We start from the raw sequence: 14765 nt of genomic DNA, 5'->3' as shown, positions 1-14765 counted from the left end.
CAAACACCTTAGTGACCTACTGTAAGGGGACACCAAAATAAATCCCTCCTCCTCATCAGACCTATGTCACCATATGTTTTCAGGCTTAGCGCTTCAGGACAAAAACAGGGATCAAAAGCATTAGCCCAGGAAAAGCCACACTGTTGCTCTCTATGTTTTAACCTTCATCTGCCTGACCCTGTCACTTCTTGGAATTTTTCACAGGTGAGCAGAGGAAACAGTACAAATGAACGGAAACTTCTCCCTTAAAATGTTCCCTAGAAAATGTCTCACCTGCCATGCTCTGAAAGTGATGAACCACAGTGTATTCGGGATAAGTCCTTGCATCTCTAGAGTCAGCTGGGCCAGAAAAAGTCTTGCATGCCTTGTTACGTGCTCAATAACAAGGCACAAACTGCTTGATTGTCAGCACTTAAAGAAGTACCAGTTTAAGATACCACCTACATGAGGGATTTAGACCATCCACCACTGAACCATTTTATGGAATATAAGCTAGTGCCTATGCATATAGAATTCTGGCTGAATTCATTATTTATAGCAAAAATCAATATAATGGAGACCACAGGTTCTCACTACTTACTTTTTAAGAAACCACAATCCAGCAAGAGAAGCAGCTACCTGTGACCAAAGAAAACAAAGTCAATTTTTTTGTCTTGTCACATTATGCACTTTTTCTTACTTATCTTCTTCTACTGACTTTATAACTGTTTTTAGAGAGAGCATTATAAATGAATGGAAGTCAAACTTCCCTGAAGCAAAAACTTTTGTCATAACTGCTCCTCTTTCCACAGAAACTATTAGTGCATCCCACCAGGAAAGCTACATTTAGACTTGTATTACAATCAGGCTCTCAAGTGCCTAAATATTCTTTTATTGTTTTTTACCCTAGTATTAACAAAGGCTTGCTAATGCGTTCCTAATGACAAGGAATATTCACTGTACGCTTTAACATATTTTAAGTTTTAAAGACTAAGATTTCTTCCTAAAAGAGACTCTCAGTATCTTCAAAGGCAGCTATTCAAATACAAATGTCAAACCTTTAACACTGTTATTTTTGCATTGTTGTTTTTGGTAGCCGATACCTACATTTGATATATCAACTCATCTGATATTTACATAATTCTCTACATAATCTATTTTAATACTTTTAAAATGTGGAATTGAACCATTCTTATTGTGAGATGCTTCAATGCTCAACAGAAGCTTACTCTGGAACACTATTTCTTGTCTGTCCAGTGAGGCACTGGAGATCTTCATGCAGTCCACCACATTTCAGTCTACTATACTTCTGCCTAGAATCTTTTTTCTAAAGGTTGACATAGTTTCTACAATACTCTTCCCATATATTTTTATGGCACTGGTACAGGAATGTATTGCCATAATACCCCGCTATCTAATTAATTCTTCTCCTTAGGAACCACTAACTTTTGGAGGTCTTACAGTAAATAACTCAAGATTGACCATGATGCCCTGAATTTAAACATTTGTGAGGATCAGGCTTCCTTCACAATAGTATTTTCACATCTCTCACCAGAATTCTTTTCTCATCCTCACAACAGAGGAGCTTTTCACCTGTGAAGATGAAGGTAGATAATATAGTGACAGAATAACTTCACAAAGCCTTTCTATACGTTTCCAATCGTAACTGCTCTTCTTCCGGTTCAGCAATCCTAGTCTCTGCAAATTACATCTAGGAAATACAGTTCTGAGCCACTTAAAAGAGCTACAAACACACACAACCCCACAAATCTACGAAGAATGTACAACTGATGCCCTATTTATGGTGATCTGTGTGGACTCACCCTGGAATCTGCAATACAAAGCAATCCATTCTAAATCTAAGATAGTATCTCCAGCATTTCCACAACACTCCCACCCAGCTCTGAAGGGTGTCACAACTTCACTTTCCATTTATGTGTCACTACTCTCCCAGTTCAGCTCTTGGACGCTCATCCCTAACCTCTCTGCATTGTCTAGGGGTCACAGTGTGATGAGTGTCAGGATGATGGAGCTAGGTTTTTTTCAGTGATGTCCAGTGATAGGACAAGGGGCAATGGGTGTAAACTGGAGCATAGGAGGTTCCATGTGAACATCAGGAAAAATTTCTTTACTGTGAGAGTGACAGATCACTGGAACAGGTTGCCCAGGGGGGTTGTGGGGTCTCCTACATTGGAGATATTCAAGGCCCGCCTGGACAAGTTCCTGTGTGATGTACTCTAGGTTACCCTGCTCTTGCAGGAGGGTTGGACTAGATGATCTTTTGAGGTCCCTTCCAACCCTTAGGATTCTGTGATTCTGTGTAGGGTACAAACTGTTAGCACAGGCCACATAACCATTTGGCATGGTATTTCATCTCATGCACAAAGATCTGCTAAAGGTTATATAGTCTGTACTATGGCTGAATATCTTCCAGCCCATTAACTTATCAATAGGCTTTTACTTAAGCAACAGTCATACTGGAAAGTTTAACTTAGATGGATACATTCTTTGTCATAGGATTTATTCTTCAATTAGAAGATAAGGCTTTTGAATTATTTAAAAAGGTTTCAGTCAAATTTAAAAGAAAAAATTGGTAATCAAGATTAGACATGTATGCTGAATATACAGGGATAAATCTGATATACCTCAAAGTTAAAATTTCCCTCTTCCCTAAAATGCACATTTAGCTTTGCTATTGTAGGTTTATAGAGGCATTTCCCACTAGCATGAAAACAAAAACTTACATAAGAACAGCTATGCATCTAAATACTGTCTTGCTTCTAGAGTTGGTTTAAAAATTTGGGATATCAAACGATCTAAGCTTCCAGGCTTTATTCCTGGTCCAAAAGAACTAATTTAAATCACCTGCAACATAACATTAGTGTGGATTCAGGATAACATCAATCATATCTTTCTCCAGGTTTGATGGTACTAGAAGTTTGAATACCACCATAGAACTGTTACAAACCTTTCATTGACACAGTCAGCCCAGAACTAGTTCTAATGGAACTCCTAATGGATTTTTCTCTTCTTTCATTTCATGTTGAAAAATGCCAAGAGAAGTTGGTACCATATATTATAAGTTGACATATGAATACAGGTTCATCGATCTCCCAGTCTTCTCCCTGAAACATGTTTCTTCCCTCAGAAAAACACTTGATTTAGAATACTAGGTGTAAAAGAGGACACTGTGAGATACTGTACATACGCTAAATGTCTTCCCTAATTTGGGAGACAAGTCAAATGCAGGAAATTTCTGTTACAAGAAAAATAGTCAGACTTGCATCATCAGATAGGTTCCTCAGCACTTTTTCTGACAGTGTTTCCCACTGTACTTGGAAAAAGTCTTCCCTGCATGCTGCAGACCCACCCCATTCATCCTTAAATGCTGTCACAGGCATTCAGCCCTCTGCCTTACCACTCTTCTTTCACTAGGAGCAAAGCTTCTAAGTTCCTTTTTAAAGCAATTCTCCAGAATTTATGTATGTGCTCATAGGAAAAAAAAAAAAAAAAAGAAAAGTAATAGTTGCTGTGTTGCTGTTGAGCCCTCAAGGCTCTGAACAGTATCTTAGAATGGAAAATGGAAGATTATTCACCTGTGAACAAGAGACCTGCATAGGACAACAATTCTTATCTATGGTACCACACAGCAGAAAGTAAGTGTGATAATTTGAGAAAGTGGGTCTTCTGCTGCCATGCACTAATCACTATCTTTGCTGAGAAATGCTCATCTAAACAGTAGAAAAGTCATTGCAATATCACTTAAAGCAGTTGCCAATAAGTAATACATACATGAGCTAATGCTAATAAGAAGCTGATGCTTCATCCTTTTTATCACAAAGTCTGAACAAAAATCCTTTGTAGTAACATGACATCAAGTGCAGATTTTCTTACCTCAATTAAGAAGACAGTCACACACAAAATTAGAACAAAAATCAAGTTTTTGTGGACGGTAACATATCTAAAATAGGTATTCCATGTGGTAACAGTACCCATGCTTTCAGCATCATCAGTGAAGCATTCCTGTCAAAGAGTTCACAAGACCATACTAAGAATGATATTATCTATATATGAGAATTTATGACACATGAATGCTGTTCTGCTAACTCAGTCCAAATAATTAAACTGCATCATTCAAACTGGCTGATAATGGATACAGAGGAAGGTACTGGCAGGTTAAGGCATCTTTGATAGAAAAAAACAGTTTAGAGATAATCTGCAATTTTCAGACAAATTTTTGTGAGCCTTAACATTTCAAATGTCGATTTTAATAATTGTTTTAAAACAATGCTTTCCCATGTCATGGTTTCAAATTTCATTTTAGCATAATCTTAAAGGTAGATTAAAATTCTGCATTGAAGTCCTCTACAAATAGCATTCAAAAAACTGTGAAAAATCAGGCAAAATATTTTTTTTAGGATTTCAACAATTTCAAGATGAAATTTGAGTTAAAATTTTCACAGATATTCCAAAAGGATATTCCATAGGGAAGAATTGCATTAGGAATGACATAGTAAAGCAGAAAAATAAGTAAGGAATATACTGCACTAAACTATCACCATGTCAAAAGTCAGGATGAATGTAAATCAACACATACCTTCAAATCCTCTTCGTTGATTTCATCAGTTATGTCTAAGACACTGTCCCGAGACAAGCGCCTGGTGTAGATATCTATCTCAGAAGACAGGTTCGTCTGAGGCACCACTGACATTTTCCTAAATGTTGTACTTCCCTTTTTGGAAAAGTTTGGTCCGAGGTTCACAGAGGTGCCCGTCATCAGATTTAACACAGACTGCCTCCTCCGACCTTGCAGCATATGGTCAGTGTTCAGCACATGACTTCGAAGCAGACCTACATCTCCCTGCTCCAAGTCAGGCACCAGTGACAGCCTCCTTTCTGGTGGGTCATTGTGGCCATCTTCTATCCCATTGACTTGCATTCCATTCTTTTGCACTACTGAGAACTTTCTACCTGCATTAAGAGGGTTAATAATTATGGAGTTCTTCCTTTTGTCATTAAAATCTGATGTCTGTTTAAAAGATTGCTTCTTGGTTTCATTTCGTGATCCCATGCCTTCTCCTTCAATGGAAAATCGTCGGAGAGTCTCGGTTAGTATTGAATTTCTTCTCTCTGCACTGAACTGATCAAAAGAATCAAATCCCATCAGCTCTGAACTGAAGTCAGGCCGTTGACCCTGAAGTTCAGAAAATGTCCCATAAAAATAGCAGCTCCCTTCATGTAAAATTAGTATTTTGTCAGCAATCTTTAAATGTTCCAGTTTTGAAGTAACTAAGATCCTAGTTTTATTCGCCATCAGCTTGCATACACAGCTATAAAAGATGAAAGTGTTAAAAGCAAGATTTTTTTCTTCGTTATTAAATATTGCTTACATCCCTTTCACTTTCAATCTATTTCCTTTTACCTGCCCCCCTCCCAGGATGTGCAGCCTTGTGCACTCCCTCAAACTACAAAGGAAGCAGTAAGGCTGAGATGTGTAAAGGGTGAGTACTTTACCGCAGGAACCAAATGAAAAGGAAAAAATTTAATCATTTTCAATCCAAAAGGCACAGTTGAACATGAAAATTAAATACTTCTTTTCATCTTACGGTTACTTAGATCTTTTGCTGCCAAACAAGTATTAGCTTGATTTCAAAACATCAAACTTATGATGACTGAAAAGCTCATGCATAACAGTGTGTATGTCCTTACTCTTTCAAGCTCCACCTCCAGGACAAGTAAAAAGTCTATGTCCCTGTCCTGCCTGCTGCCAATCTCCTGGTCAGTGGGCACTTTCAGGTGACCAGTTTTTCAGCCATTAGAAAAATAAGAGAAAATACAGCTTTTTGTAAAAATTTATACTTACAAAGCAGGTGTTTTAAAATTAAAAGACATACAGACATACCAGATATAAAGCCATGCTCTCTGGGAGGAATAGATTATAGCAGGCTCAATATGTTGCAATGGAAGAGGGAGCATTAATGCACACACCTGGCTCAGGCTTGTCCCCAGCAAAGTATGCTGTGTCCTACTGCTAACACAAAATACTCAGCCACAAGAATGCCTTAAAATAAACAGCCCTAAAAGATACAATTTTGATCATTTCAGTATTTTTTTAGTGAATTCCTGTTCTTGGTTTTACTTTGTGCTGCTTTGTGGGATTCTTAAATACAATCTATCAAAATATACAGTACCTTTCAAATATCTCTTTTTCTGTAAAAATGTCTAAATGCCCAAAAGGAGAATCCATGAGATACAAATCAGCATCTTTGTACACTGCTCTAAACAGAGAAAACAGAAATTACATTAACTTCACAAGTCTTATAAATTTACATAAATATAACTTAAAGACAATGCCTTTGTCTCAGAAACTCATAACTGGTAGACTTTTTGACAGCATCAGTGTGGAGCTGGAGTTCAGTTTTAAATACACTTGTAAGACACCTTTCAGTAAAGCCTTTCCTTGCTGCAGACCACATTACAAACCAACTGGGTTTTCTCTTAATTTCTGGGCAATCAAAGCAAGCTATACAGCTGCCTTTACATAGGTTACTCTAAAGACCTGTTTACGGCCTGAATCTGACAGGCCCCATCAGTGTATAATGACATTTAAATGGGAATTTGCTACCTACTGTAATGCCTACTGATACCTGAGGGAATGCTACATAAATGTAATTGTGTGAGAAGATTAGGTCTTAGCACTTAGTTTTAAAGTACTTCAAAGTAACTGTGAGCAAAGACAAGTGTATTAGTGAGCCATGATCTTGCAAACGATATCTGAAATGGAGCTGTACAATAGTTTGTGTTCAGGACACGAAAAACTATTTGTAGCATTAGGACCTTAAGCTTTATGTGACTGGACATGGATCACTGAGATCTAAAGCTGGAGTTAAGAGGGGTTTTTATTTCAAATCGATTCAAAAAGGCCCCTTATCTACCTCTGTGAATATGAAAATCATGAAGTGATATGAATCAGGGCGTAATTAGCAAGGAAAATTTCGACAGCTGCATTTCGGTACTTTTTAAAGTACTCTAAAATGAGTTTTAAAATCATTATGTTAAACAATGTGAGAATATTTAACCACCAGGAGAAAAAGCCCTCAATAATAGCATATTATGTTCATGAACTAAGCAACTTTATTGAAAAATCCTCTGTCACGATGGATTTCACTGACCATACATTATGATGTAGTGGCTGCACAACAACAAAAGTTCATACTGCTCTTGGCACTTCTATCAGCAAAAAGTTTGCTTTTTTTTTTTTTTTCCTGGAATAATGGTAGCACTCAAATTATTGCTATAATTGGTATGTTGGGCTTAGTAGCTATACATGACCGCCTTTAGGGTACCAGGCCAGTGAGGCAGCTCAAAGCCAGGGCAGGGGCTGTTTTTTTTCCCTTGATCTTTTCTTTCCCCCTGTTATAGTTGGAAGGCATTGACAAAGCTCTAGAAGAAAGATGGACTTAGGCAATCTCTATCAGCTTCTCATGATGGCTGGTTGATGGCACTTTCAGCTGGAAGTCTCATTTCACATGACTTTGCACAGAGTACACCAGAAATGTGCATGAAGACAGTCAAGCAAATAACATCCATCTTATAAGCAGTGCAGATGGGGCTGTAAACCTAAATTTTCTCCTCTAGCTTTCTTAGAACTTTATCTGCAGCCCACACCTCAACCACCTGCACACCTTGCAGCATGCCGAGTTTAGAGTGGAGCCCAAACAAAATGTGAAGCAGATATGGCCACTGACTTTGGGACATTTAATTGGTTTTTTTAATAATAATTATGTAGCTGACAATAAATATACTATATCAGCTATGTGACCCTCCAGTAAATGAACTGTGACTATCTGAAAAATGACAGATGTGATTATCCACAGAATCTAGGAAATATTTCCTTAAATGTTGAATTTCAAATGAAAATCTAAGTAGGTTTCAGAATCATAGAATAGTTAGGGTTGGAAAGGACCTTAAGATCACCAAGTTCCAAGCCCCTGCCATGGGCAGGGACGCCTCACACTAAATCACGTCACCCAAGGCTCTGTCCAACCGAGCCTTGAACACTGCCAGGGTTGGTTGGGTTTTTTTGCTCTGAAAGCTTTGCCAGATCCTCCTGTTCTCTCTTACCACAGAAATCAGAACCATCCATATGTCTCTTCCCTCTCACAAATTTGCTAGAAAGATCCACACTAAAAGACTCTCTGTGTTAATGAACCCATCTTTTAGCCTCACACAGACATGCATATCTTTCATGGGTTGCCAGTGTGGATCATCATAGTGTGCTTTAACTTCTACCCAGAGTTTCTGAGCATGGGAACCACCACAATTTGTACTTGGCACAGAAACAAATGGGGCCATTTACGCATCAGAGCTGTCATTACTGAACCTCTGATGACAGCTAAGTGATTCCACTGACACACATTGCAAATTTGTTAGACAAACACCTACGTTATTGTTCTGTAGATCTTCAAAATTGCTAACATGGGAAGGTCAAACAGACAAGGCCAGATCATTATTCATAGGTACTGGCTAGCCATTGCTTTCTTAACCATTCTATGAGTCTATGATTCCACTTCTTTTTTTTTTTTTTTTTTTTTTTTAACAGAAAACCCAAAACTATTAGCAACATTTTTTGAAATATGGAATTTTTTCATCTGGAATCTTTTGTACCCGTTTCTTTGGTACTTAGAAAGCTACACTTACAGGACTAAATCTCCATAGACATCTTGCATCAGGGAGCGAAAAATTTATCTTCAGCTAAGCCATGGCATGCATCTAACATCAAACTTTCAAAATCCAATAAAGAAATATGCATGTGTATCACAAACACAGTTAGATAGCAAAACTCAGATTTCTGAGATTAAAATGAGGTTCCTGATATAGCTGGTGGATATTTATTTAGCAGGACCTGGTTCACATATATTTAAGTGCTCAGTCGTAATAATTTCCTTATACAAGAAACAGTACATTACTTGGAGAGTAAAATACCTTGCTAGTGAGATTCGTGCTCGCTGGCCTCCACTCAGAATGATTCCACCTTCACCCAGCACTGTATAATCTTTGTCTGGGAACTTGGAAATATCCTGTTAACATTGTTTTAAAGAATTAGACATGTATTTTCCATATCCAAGAAACTCAAGTTAGACTGGATAGAATCACAATGCACGACAGTGTACAGACAGGTTAGACAGAAGTGGTAAAAAAAACCTCCCACAGAGGTTTATTTCTTTAAGTTGTTTATGTAATCAGAAATGGTTATGAAAGAAAATGTGTAATTCTACTGCAGAGAGCAATCACAAGCTGCAAGATCTCAAGAATATTTGTCTTGATTGCTAGATCTCTATAAAAGCAGAGAATGTACCTTCATACAATATCAAACCAAGATGTTAACTGGTTGTGTTTTCTGTCAAGTAACAATGGCAAATGCATTTACCACTGAAGTTAGGGAGAACAAGAAGCTAACTCGGGATCTGAGTTCTTCAGAGCCCAGAGAAATTAATACCTCAGGTATGTCCATTAAAAAAGGCTTGCACAAAATTCCCAGCCAGGAATGCCAGGAATACTCAAGGTTTGCAAAAGGTCTGGGAGCCAAGTTCCACTGCTTGGGCTGTATGTTACTTACAGCTCATGACCATGCTAAAAATTAATCTTTAGTCAGTGGAAAAAAAATAGAAAATTCCATTTCCTTCTCATGTGAGACAGAGAAAGGAGTAAAGGACATCCTTGTGCCCCACTGGCAGAGGTGGCCAGAAATTTTCTTGAGGGGAGTATTATCACTAAAACTGACAATCCTTGCAAGCCACAATAATTCATGGAAGTTGGGACATGGAAAATGGCTTGTGTGCTTGAAGGCTGCCTAGTTTTAATACTCCTACAGTTGCTCTAAATTCTGCCTTCGAGTCTTCGCTGGCCTACGTCTTTAAGCTATATAGTGATACCACTGTAACTGTGGTAGATTCAGGGCACTCCTCCCAGAAATATGGGCTGATGACTCCCCTGTGCCCCAGGAAACCAAGGTTTCCAGCAGGTGTGACACCAGGGTAGTTTGCCTTGTTCAAAGCTGGGAGTCCTGAGCATCCTAGAAGCTCCCAGTGCCTGTGCTCCCCACTCGGCAGCACAGGACTGCTGCTCTTGCTGCCTATGCACGTCCTCCCACTCCAAAGATAGGGATCCCCCACAGCCAAGGAAGCTGTCCAAGGCATCTGATACCAGACAAAATCAGCTCCAGTGTTCTCATGCCTTACAAAGATGTGCAACTTCTGGAGGAAAAAAGTGGTATGCAAAATTCCCCGGAAAGTGAGCTGCTGGGAGCAGGCTTTAGGGAATGGTGGGGAAAAGGCAGCCTGATTTGTGGTCTCCCTTCCCCCAGGCAGCCGAGAGACATACAGGAACTCTGCAGTCTGCATGCACTCCACAGCACCCACAGAAACCCTGCGACATCTGGGAAAAATACCAGAAGACATGTGAAGCACTTCCAGTGCAATCCAACCTTCGGATTGTAAGTTGAACTGCTCTCTAGAAGTTTGCATTTCATATGAAGTCAGATATAATCCAGTTTTGACCACCCCTGCTGTGATGTTGATGGTTAATCACTCTGTTGGGCAGCCTTTTGGCAATCCAAGCCTCTGAGGTTTTGCAGAGTAAATAAATAAATAAAACCCCTTCCAGATAAATGTTTCCTTCTTCCTCCCCTGCAAATTGCCCTGACCTCAGGAACAGAGTGAACAATGCTGTTCACCCCTGGATCAGTGACAGACAAAAGGTCCAGCCACTCAAGGACTAGAAATTGACTGCCTGGTCAGTCAGGAAATGGGAGATTCTCCCCTTTAATTTGATAATAGCGTTTACTTCCTGACTTAGAGGATTCTGACCTTAAAATCAAGATGCTCTTATGCATGGAAAATCTATTGCAGGTGATTTTTAAATTCTTCTCATGTTAACTAGTTATTTCCCTCTTGCAAAATGAGAGCCACACAGGCAAATCCCTGGTACTAACAGAACAGCTCAGGTATTTGAAGAAAGAGGGATGTGACAAACAATGCCAGCAACATTTTTAAAAGAGAATTTTCTAACAAAATCATCGTGCTATAATAGGTCATCAAGTATTTAGAGTGAACATGTGAAATTCTGGCACAAAAGCTTTTCTGGCATCTATTTGAGACAACCTGCTCAGATACCTGTGGTTTCACGATGCATGCAGGAGCCATGTTATTCATGTTACTTTGACATTTACCCAGTGTCTTCACCTGAACATTGGGATTTGCTTGGTTAATTATCTAGGTATCTAAGCTGATTTCCACTGTTTCCCATTCCTACCAGTATTGCTGCCAGTAATGATGCTGGTGCTACAGCTGTTCCCTAATTCTGCTTCTTCCAGAAAAGCCCAGGTGAAGAATTGGGCCCAGTGTGTCCTCCCCTGAAAACAGGGTAAAACCCTAGCCCTGCTGAAATTAATGCCAGGGCTCCTATTGTTTTAAATGGTGGTGGTATTTCGTCAGATATATTTCTCTGCAGGTGCGTCAACACGGAATTTTAATCAGACTTCTAATGAGTTCCCCTTCTGCTCTTTTCTACCCTTCACCTCAGGATAATATATGGCATGGAACAGACAAAGAACTTTTCAGGCTGTAATCATCATAATTAAAAAAATGTTTAGTAATTTCTTTCAAAGGCGTAAACAGAGTGATGAAGTTCAATAGACACACAATGCTATTTGTTGGAACATGCATTACCTATTGTAAAAAAGTACATAGGGCTGGTCCAAATACATCCTTGCTGTCATTTTATGCAGGAAGTGAAATCAAGCCAGGGACAAAACCCATGTAATGATGCTGAACGGCACAAAACCCAGCACATTAATGAAGTAGCCGCTGGATTTTCTTTAACATTTCTATTTCTAAATGCTTACATCGAGAAACCTATTGGTAAATATTCAGAGAAGAAACCCCCCACAGTTCTCACAAACACGAATTACTTTTGTGGGTGCTTTTAATATCAGGAGCTAACGAATCTCAAGTTGCACACCCAAGAAGAAAGCAACCCTCTTAACATCTCTTTGATTTTAAAACAGTGTAAATGTCATATTCATCTACCTCAGCAGCAAAGGGATGACTGTTATAATACCTCTATGCTTTGTATGGAAGAAAACAGCCCAGAGGGTTTAAGGTAATATCTCTTTTCAGGGTGAAGAGGAAATATGGTCTGGTTATAAAAAAAACAAAACCTCAAAATGAACTTCACACTCCAAGTCTTTTCTGTAGAGATTTTTTGTTAGCAAAATAATTTGATAAATCATTAGCAACAATTAAGATCAGAAAGCATGATAAGACTTAATTTTCTAAGAAACATGCTTTTCAGCAAGCAGTTGCTTTATATATCCAAGGCTATTCAAAATACTCAAGCAGTTCTAATGATAGAACATATATATTTTACTTATGAGGTTCCTCTTCCTTAAATATATCCTTAATAATGTAGCCTTTGATCTTCCCTCTCCTGCCTTCCCTCCCCTGCCTTCCCTCCAAAAAGATAAAACAGTCCTGAAACTAAATGGAACAGAGCAGCAGTCTTGAATGTCTCCATTTCATCTTCACTGACCCTTTCCCCTGTTTCAATTCTGTTTTTTCTACTGTCACAGTTTCTTTACAATCTCTGTCCCCTTCCCTTTCTTCATTGCCATTAACATTCCCCATGTTTATTTTCTTAGTTCCCAGAAAACTCTCCCCATTCACATTGCTACCTCCTTTCTCACCTACCAAAATACTCCCTTTTTCATCTTCTTTCTCTCTTTGCTTTAAAGAAACTGCCTCTGTACATACTTTGCAATTCCCCTTCTATAGTATGGACTACTTGCAATAAATTAGAAGAAAAATAATGAATCCTTTCTTGTATAAAGTGCCAAGTAAAGCTCAACAAAAGTTAAACAGAAGCAGTGCCAAGGGTTTCAAGTAGCAGCTGTAATACTCTTACACTCTATTTGATAATTTTTGTCTTTAGCTCTAAGACGAAAATTTACTGTTACCTGCTTTGACATTAACATATTAATATAATTATTGCTGTGCTTCCAAGCCATCATATCCAATTCTAATATACCCATAAGGAGAAAGAGAACTGAAACAAACCTCCAGATTTTAATTCAGTGATTACTAAAAATCTTTAGATAAAGAATTTGAAATTTCATTTTGTAGGAAGTGTAACTTTCAGTTTGTCCCGATTTTCAGGGAAAACAAAAATAAATCTTGGAAGTAAGACAGATATAAACTACACTGCAAAATTTCAAGTTTTCAAGTTCTGAAATCAAAGCTTGTGTTTCAGACTTATACCTACAAGTGAACATTTCTGTTAATTTTTAAAAGATGAAGAATTTTCAGTATTTTTTTATATGATGGCTTTTAGGTAACCAGTTTGAACATACCTGAGTCCTCATTTTCATGGGCCAGAAGTCAGAAAACCAGATCTCTTTAAGGTATATCAAATCAGAAGTTACTTTAAAAATTTTTACTTTATTTAGGAAAGTCTCCTCTCTCTGCCTGTGATTCCTGAAGCTGAGGCTTTTGTTAGATTTCAGCTGAACCATTTATGAAGGCTTCATGACACAAAAGCACACGCTTTGTTTTTGTAAGAGTTTGTGACCTTGAGCAGAGTTTCAGGCTCACCCAAACCTCACACGAATGCTGGCAAAACTTGCTTTCTCTATGGTGAAACATTCTTGTGGAAGAGATTTCTGAAATATGAAGTAGTCAGTATGCTGTTTGTGGGTGGATTAAACACAGGGTAAGGGAATTAAATACAATTCCAGAAGCGACACAGAAATAGGACAACATCCAAGGTAATCGGTCCAGAGCCCTGTACCTAAGACAGAGAAAGGGGTGGGGAGAACTGTCTTGATTGAAACAGGTTTTTAACTAAACGATATCAACACAGAACATTGCAGAGGGGCTCTGTTAAACAAATTTACTTGACTATTGATAAACTTCTTAAAATCAGTGTATTTGGGAGTTTGCGTCCACTTTTTTCTCTAATTAAGATGCTCTGCTGCTATAGAGAAACTGTGCTGGCTTATTTACTTCTAGTTCCCCAGGGAACTCACTGTGTCAGCAGTTTCACTGCTGACCTGACCATGATTTTGGGCCACAGACAAGAATTTCAGTTAGAGGAGTCTGCTCATGCCAGTGGATCATACCAGTGCAAGGCGGAAAAAGTATAAAGGGCTTTTGGGCCCACGTGTACGAGATGCAGTGGCTGTAGTGAGAGACTTGAAATATTATGTGGACTTTCTGTCTGCAAGAGGCATTTATGCTATTTTAGCTGTTTACATTAGGATGAGATGAACTTCACCTTGACATGCCTGTTGCTCTCCTCAGCTAAGAGAGGCCAAGTAACTTTCTCTCACTTAGTTTACACTGTAGACATGCACGATTAGGTAACCAAGCTACCTCTTAATATCCTCTTGGAGAGAATTACCTACTAAAGACCACTCAGTTCTAGACTCAAACCCTTATTATTCCCCTCTTCTGCACACTCTGTAATCTGCAGTTTGCAATCCCTTGTCAAAAACAGGCACAAGATCAGGGCATGAAGTATTTCATTCACAGACATCATAACCTCTCAACTCCTACTGATTTAGTTATCTGCAAAAAAAACCTGCCCAATCAACCAACCAACCAACCAACCAACCAAAATCAGACAACTGCCAAGCCAGCACAAATAAAAAAGGGTGGAGCAGTACAGTGGGATGAAAGGATATGTGTTCTTATTTCAGAGCATCCTTGACATTGCAGTGAACACATCGA

General features: G+C 38.7%; 1 protein-coding gene across 2 annotated transcripts in view; it reads right to left on the bottom strand.

The window, feature by feature from the left end:
• CFTR (CF transmembrane conductance regulator) overlaps positions 1-14765 on the bottom strand; it is a 90664-nt gene that overhangs the window by 38683 nt on the left and 37216 nt on the right. For both annotated transcript variants that reach the window (XM_062609624.1, XM_062609625.1), the window contains exons 12-16: positions 8965-9059; positions 6171-6257; positions 4577-5309; positions 3874-4002; positions 581-618 (exon numbers count right to left, since the gene is read on the bottom strand). In XM_062609624.1, coding sequence (XP_062465608.1) covers positions 581-618; positions 3874-4002; positions 4577-5309; positions 6171-6257; positions 8965-9059 — 1082 coding nt within the window. The remainder of the gene's footprint in view (positions 1-580; positions 619-3873; positions 4003-4576; positions 5310-6170; positions 6258-8964; positions 9060-14765) is intronic.

Source organism: Pezoporus occidentalis, unplaced genomic scaffold, assembly GCF_034315485.1.
Source record: "Pezoporus occidentalis ecotype Australia unplaced genomic scaffold, CSIRO_AGI_Poc_V1 ctg14, whole genome shotgun sequence".
NCBI lineage: Eukaryota > Metazoa > Chordata > Aves > Psittaciformes > Psittacidae > Pezoporus > Pezoporus occidentalis.
Note: the sequence above shows the minus strand (reverse complement) of the source record. Positions and strands in the feature narration are given on the sequence as shown.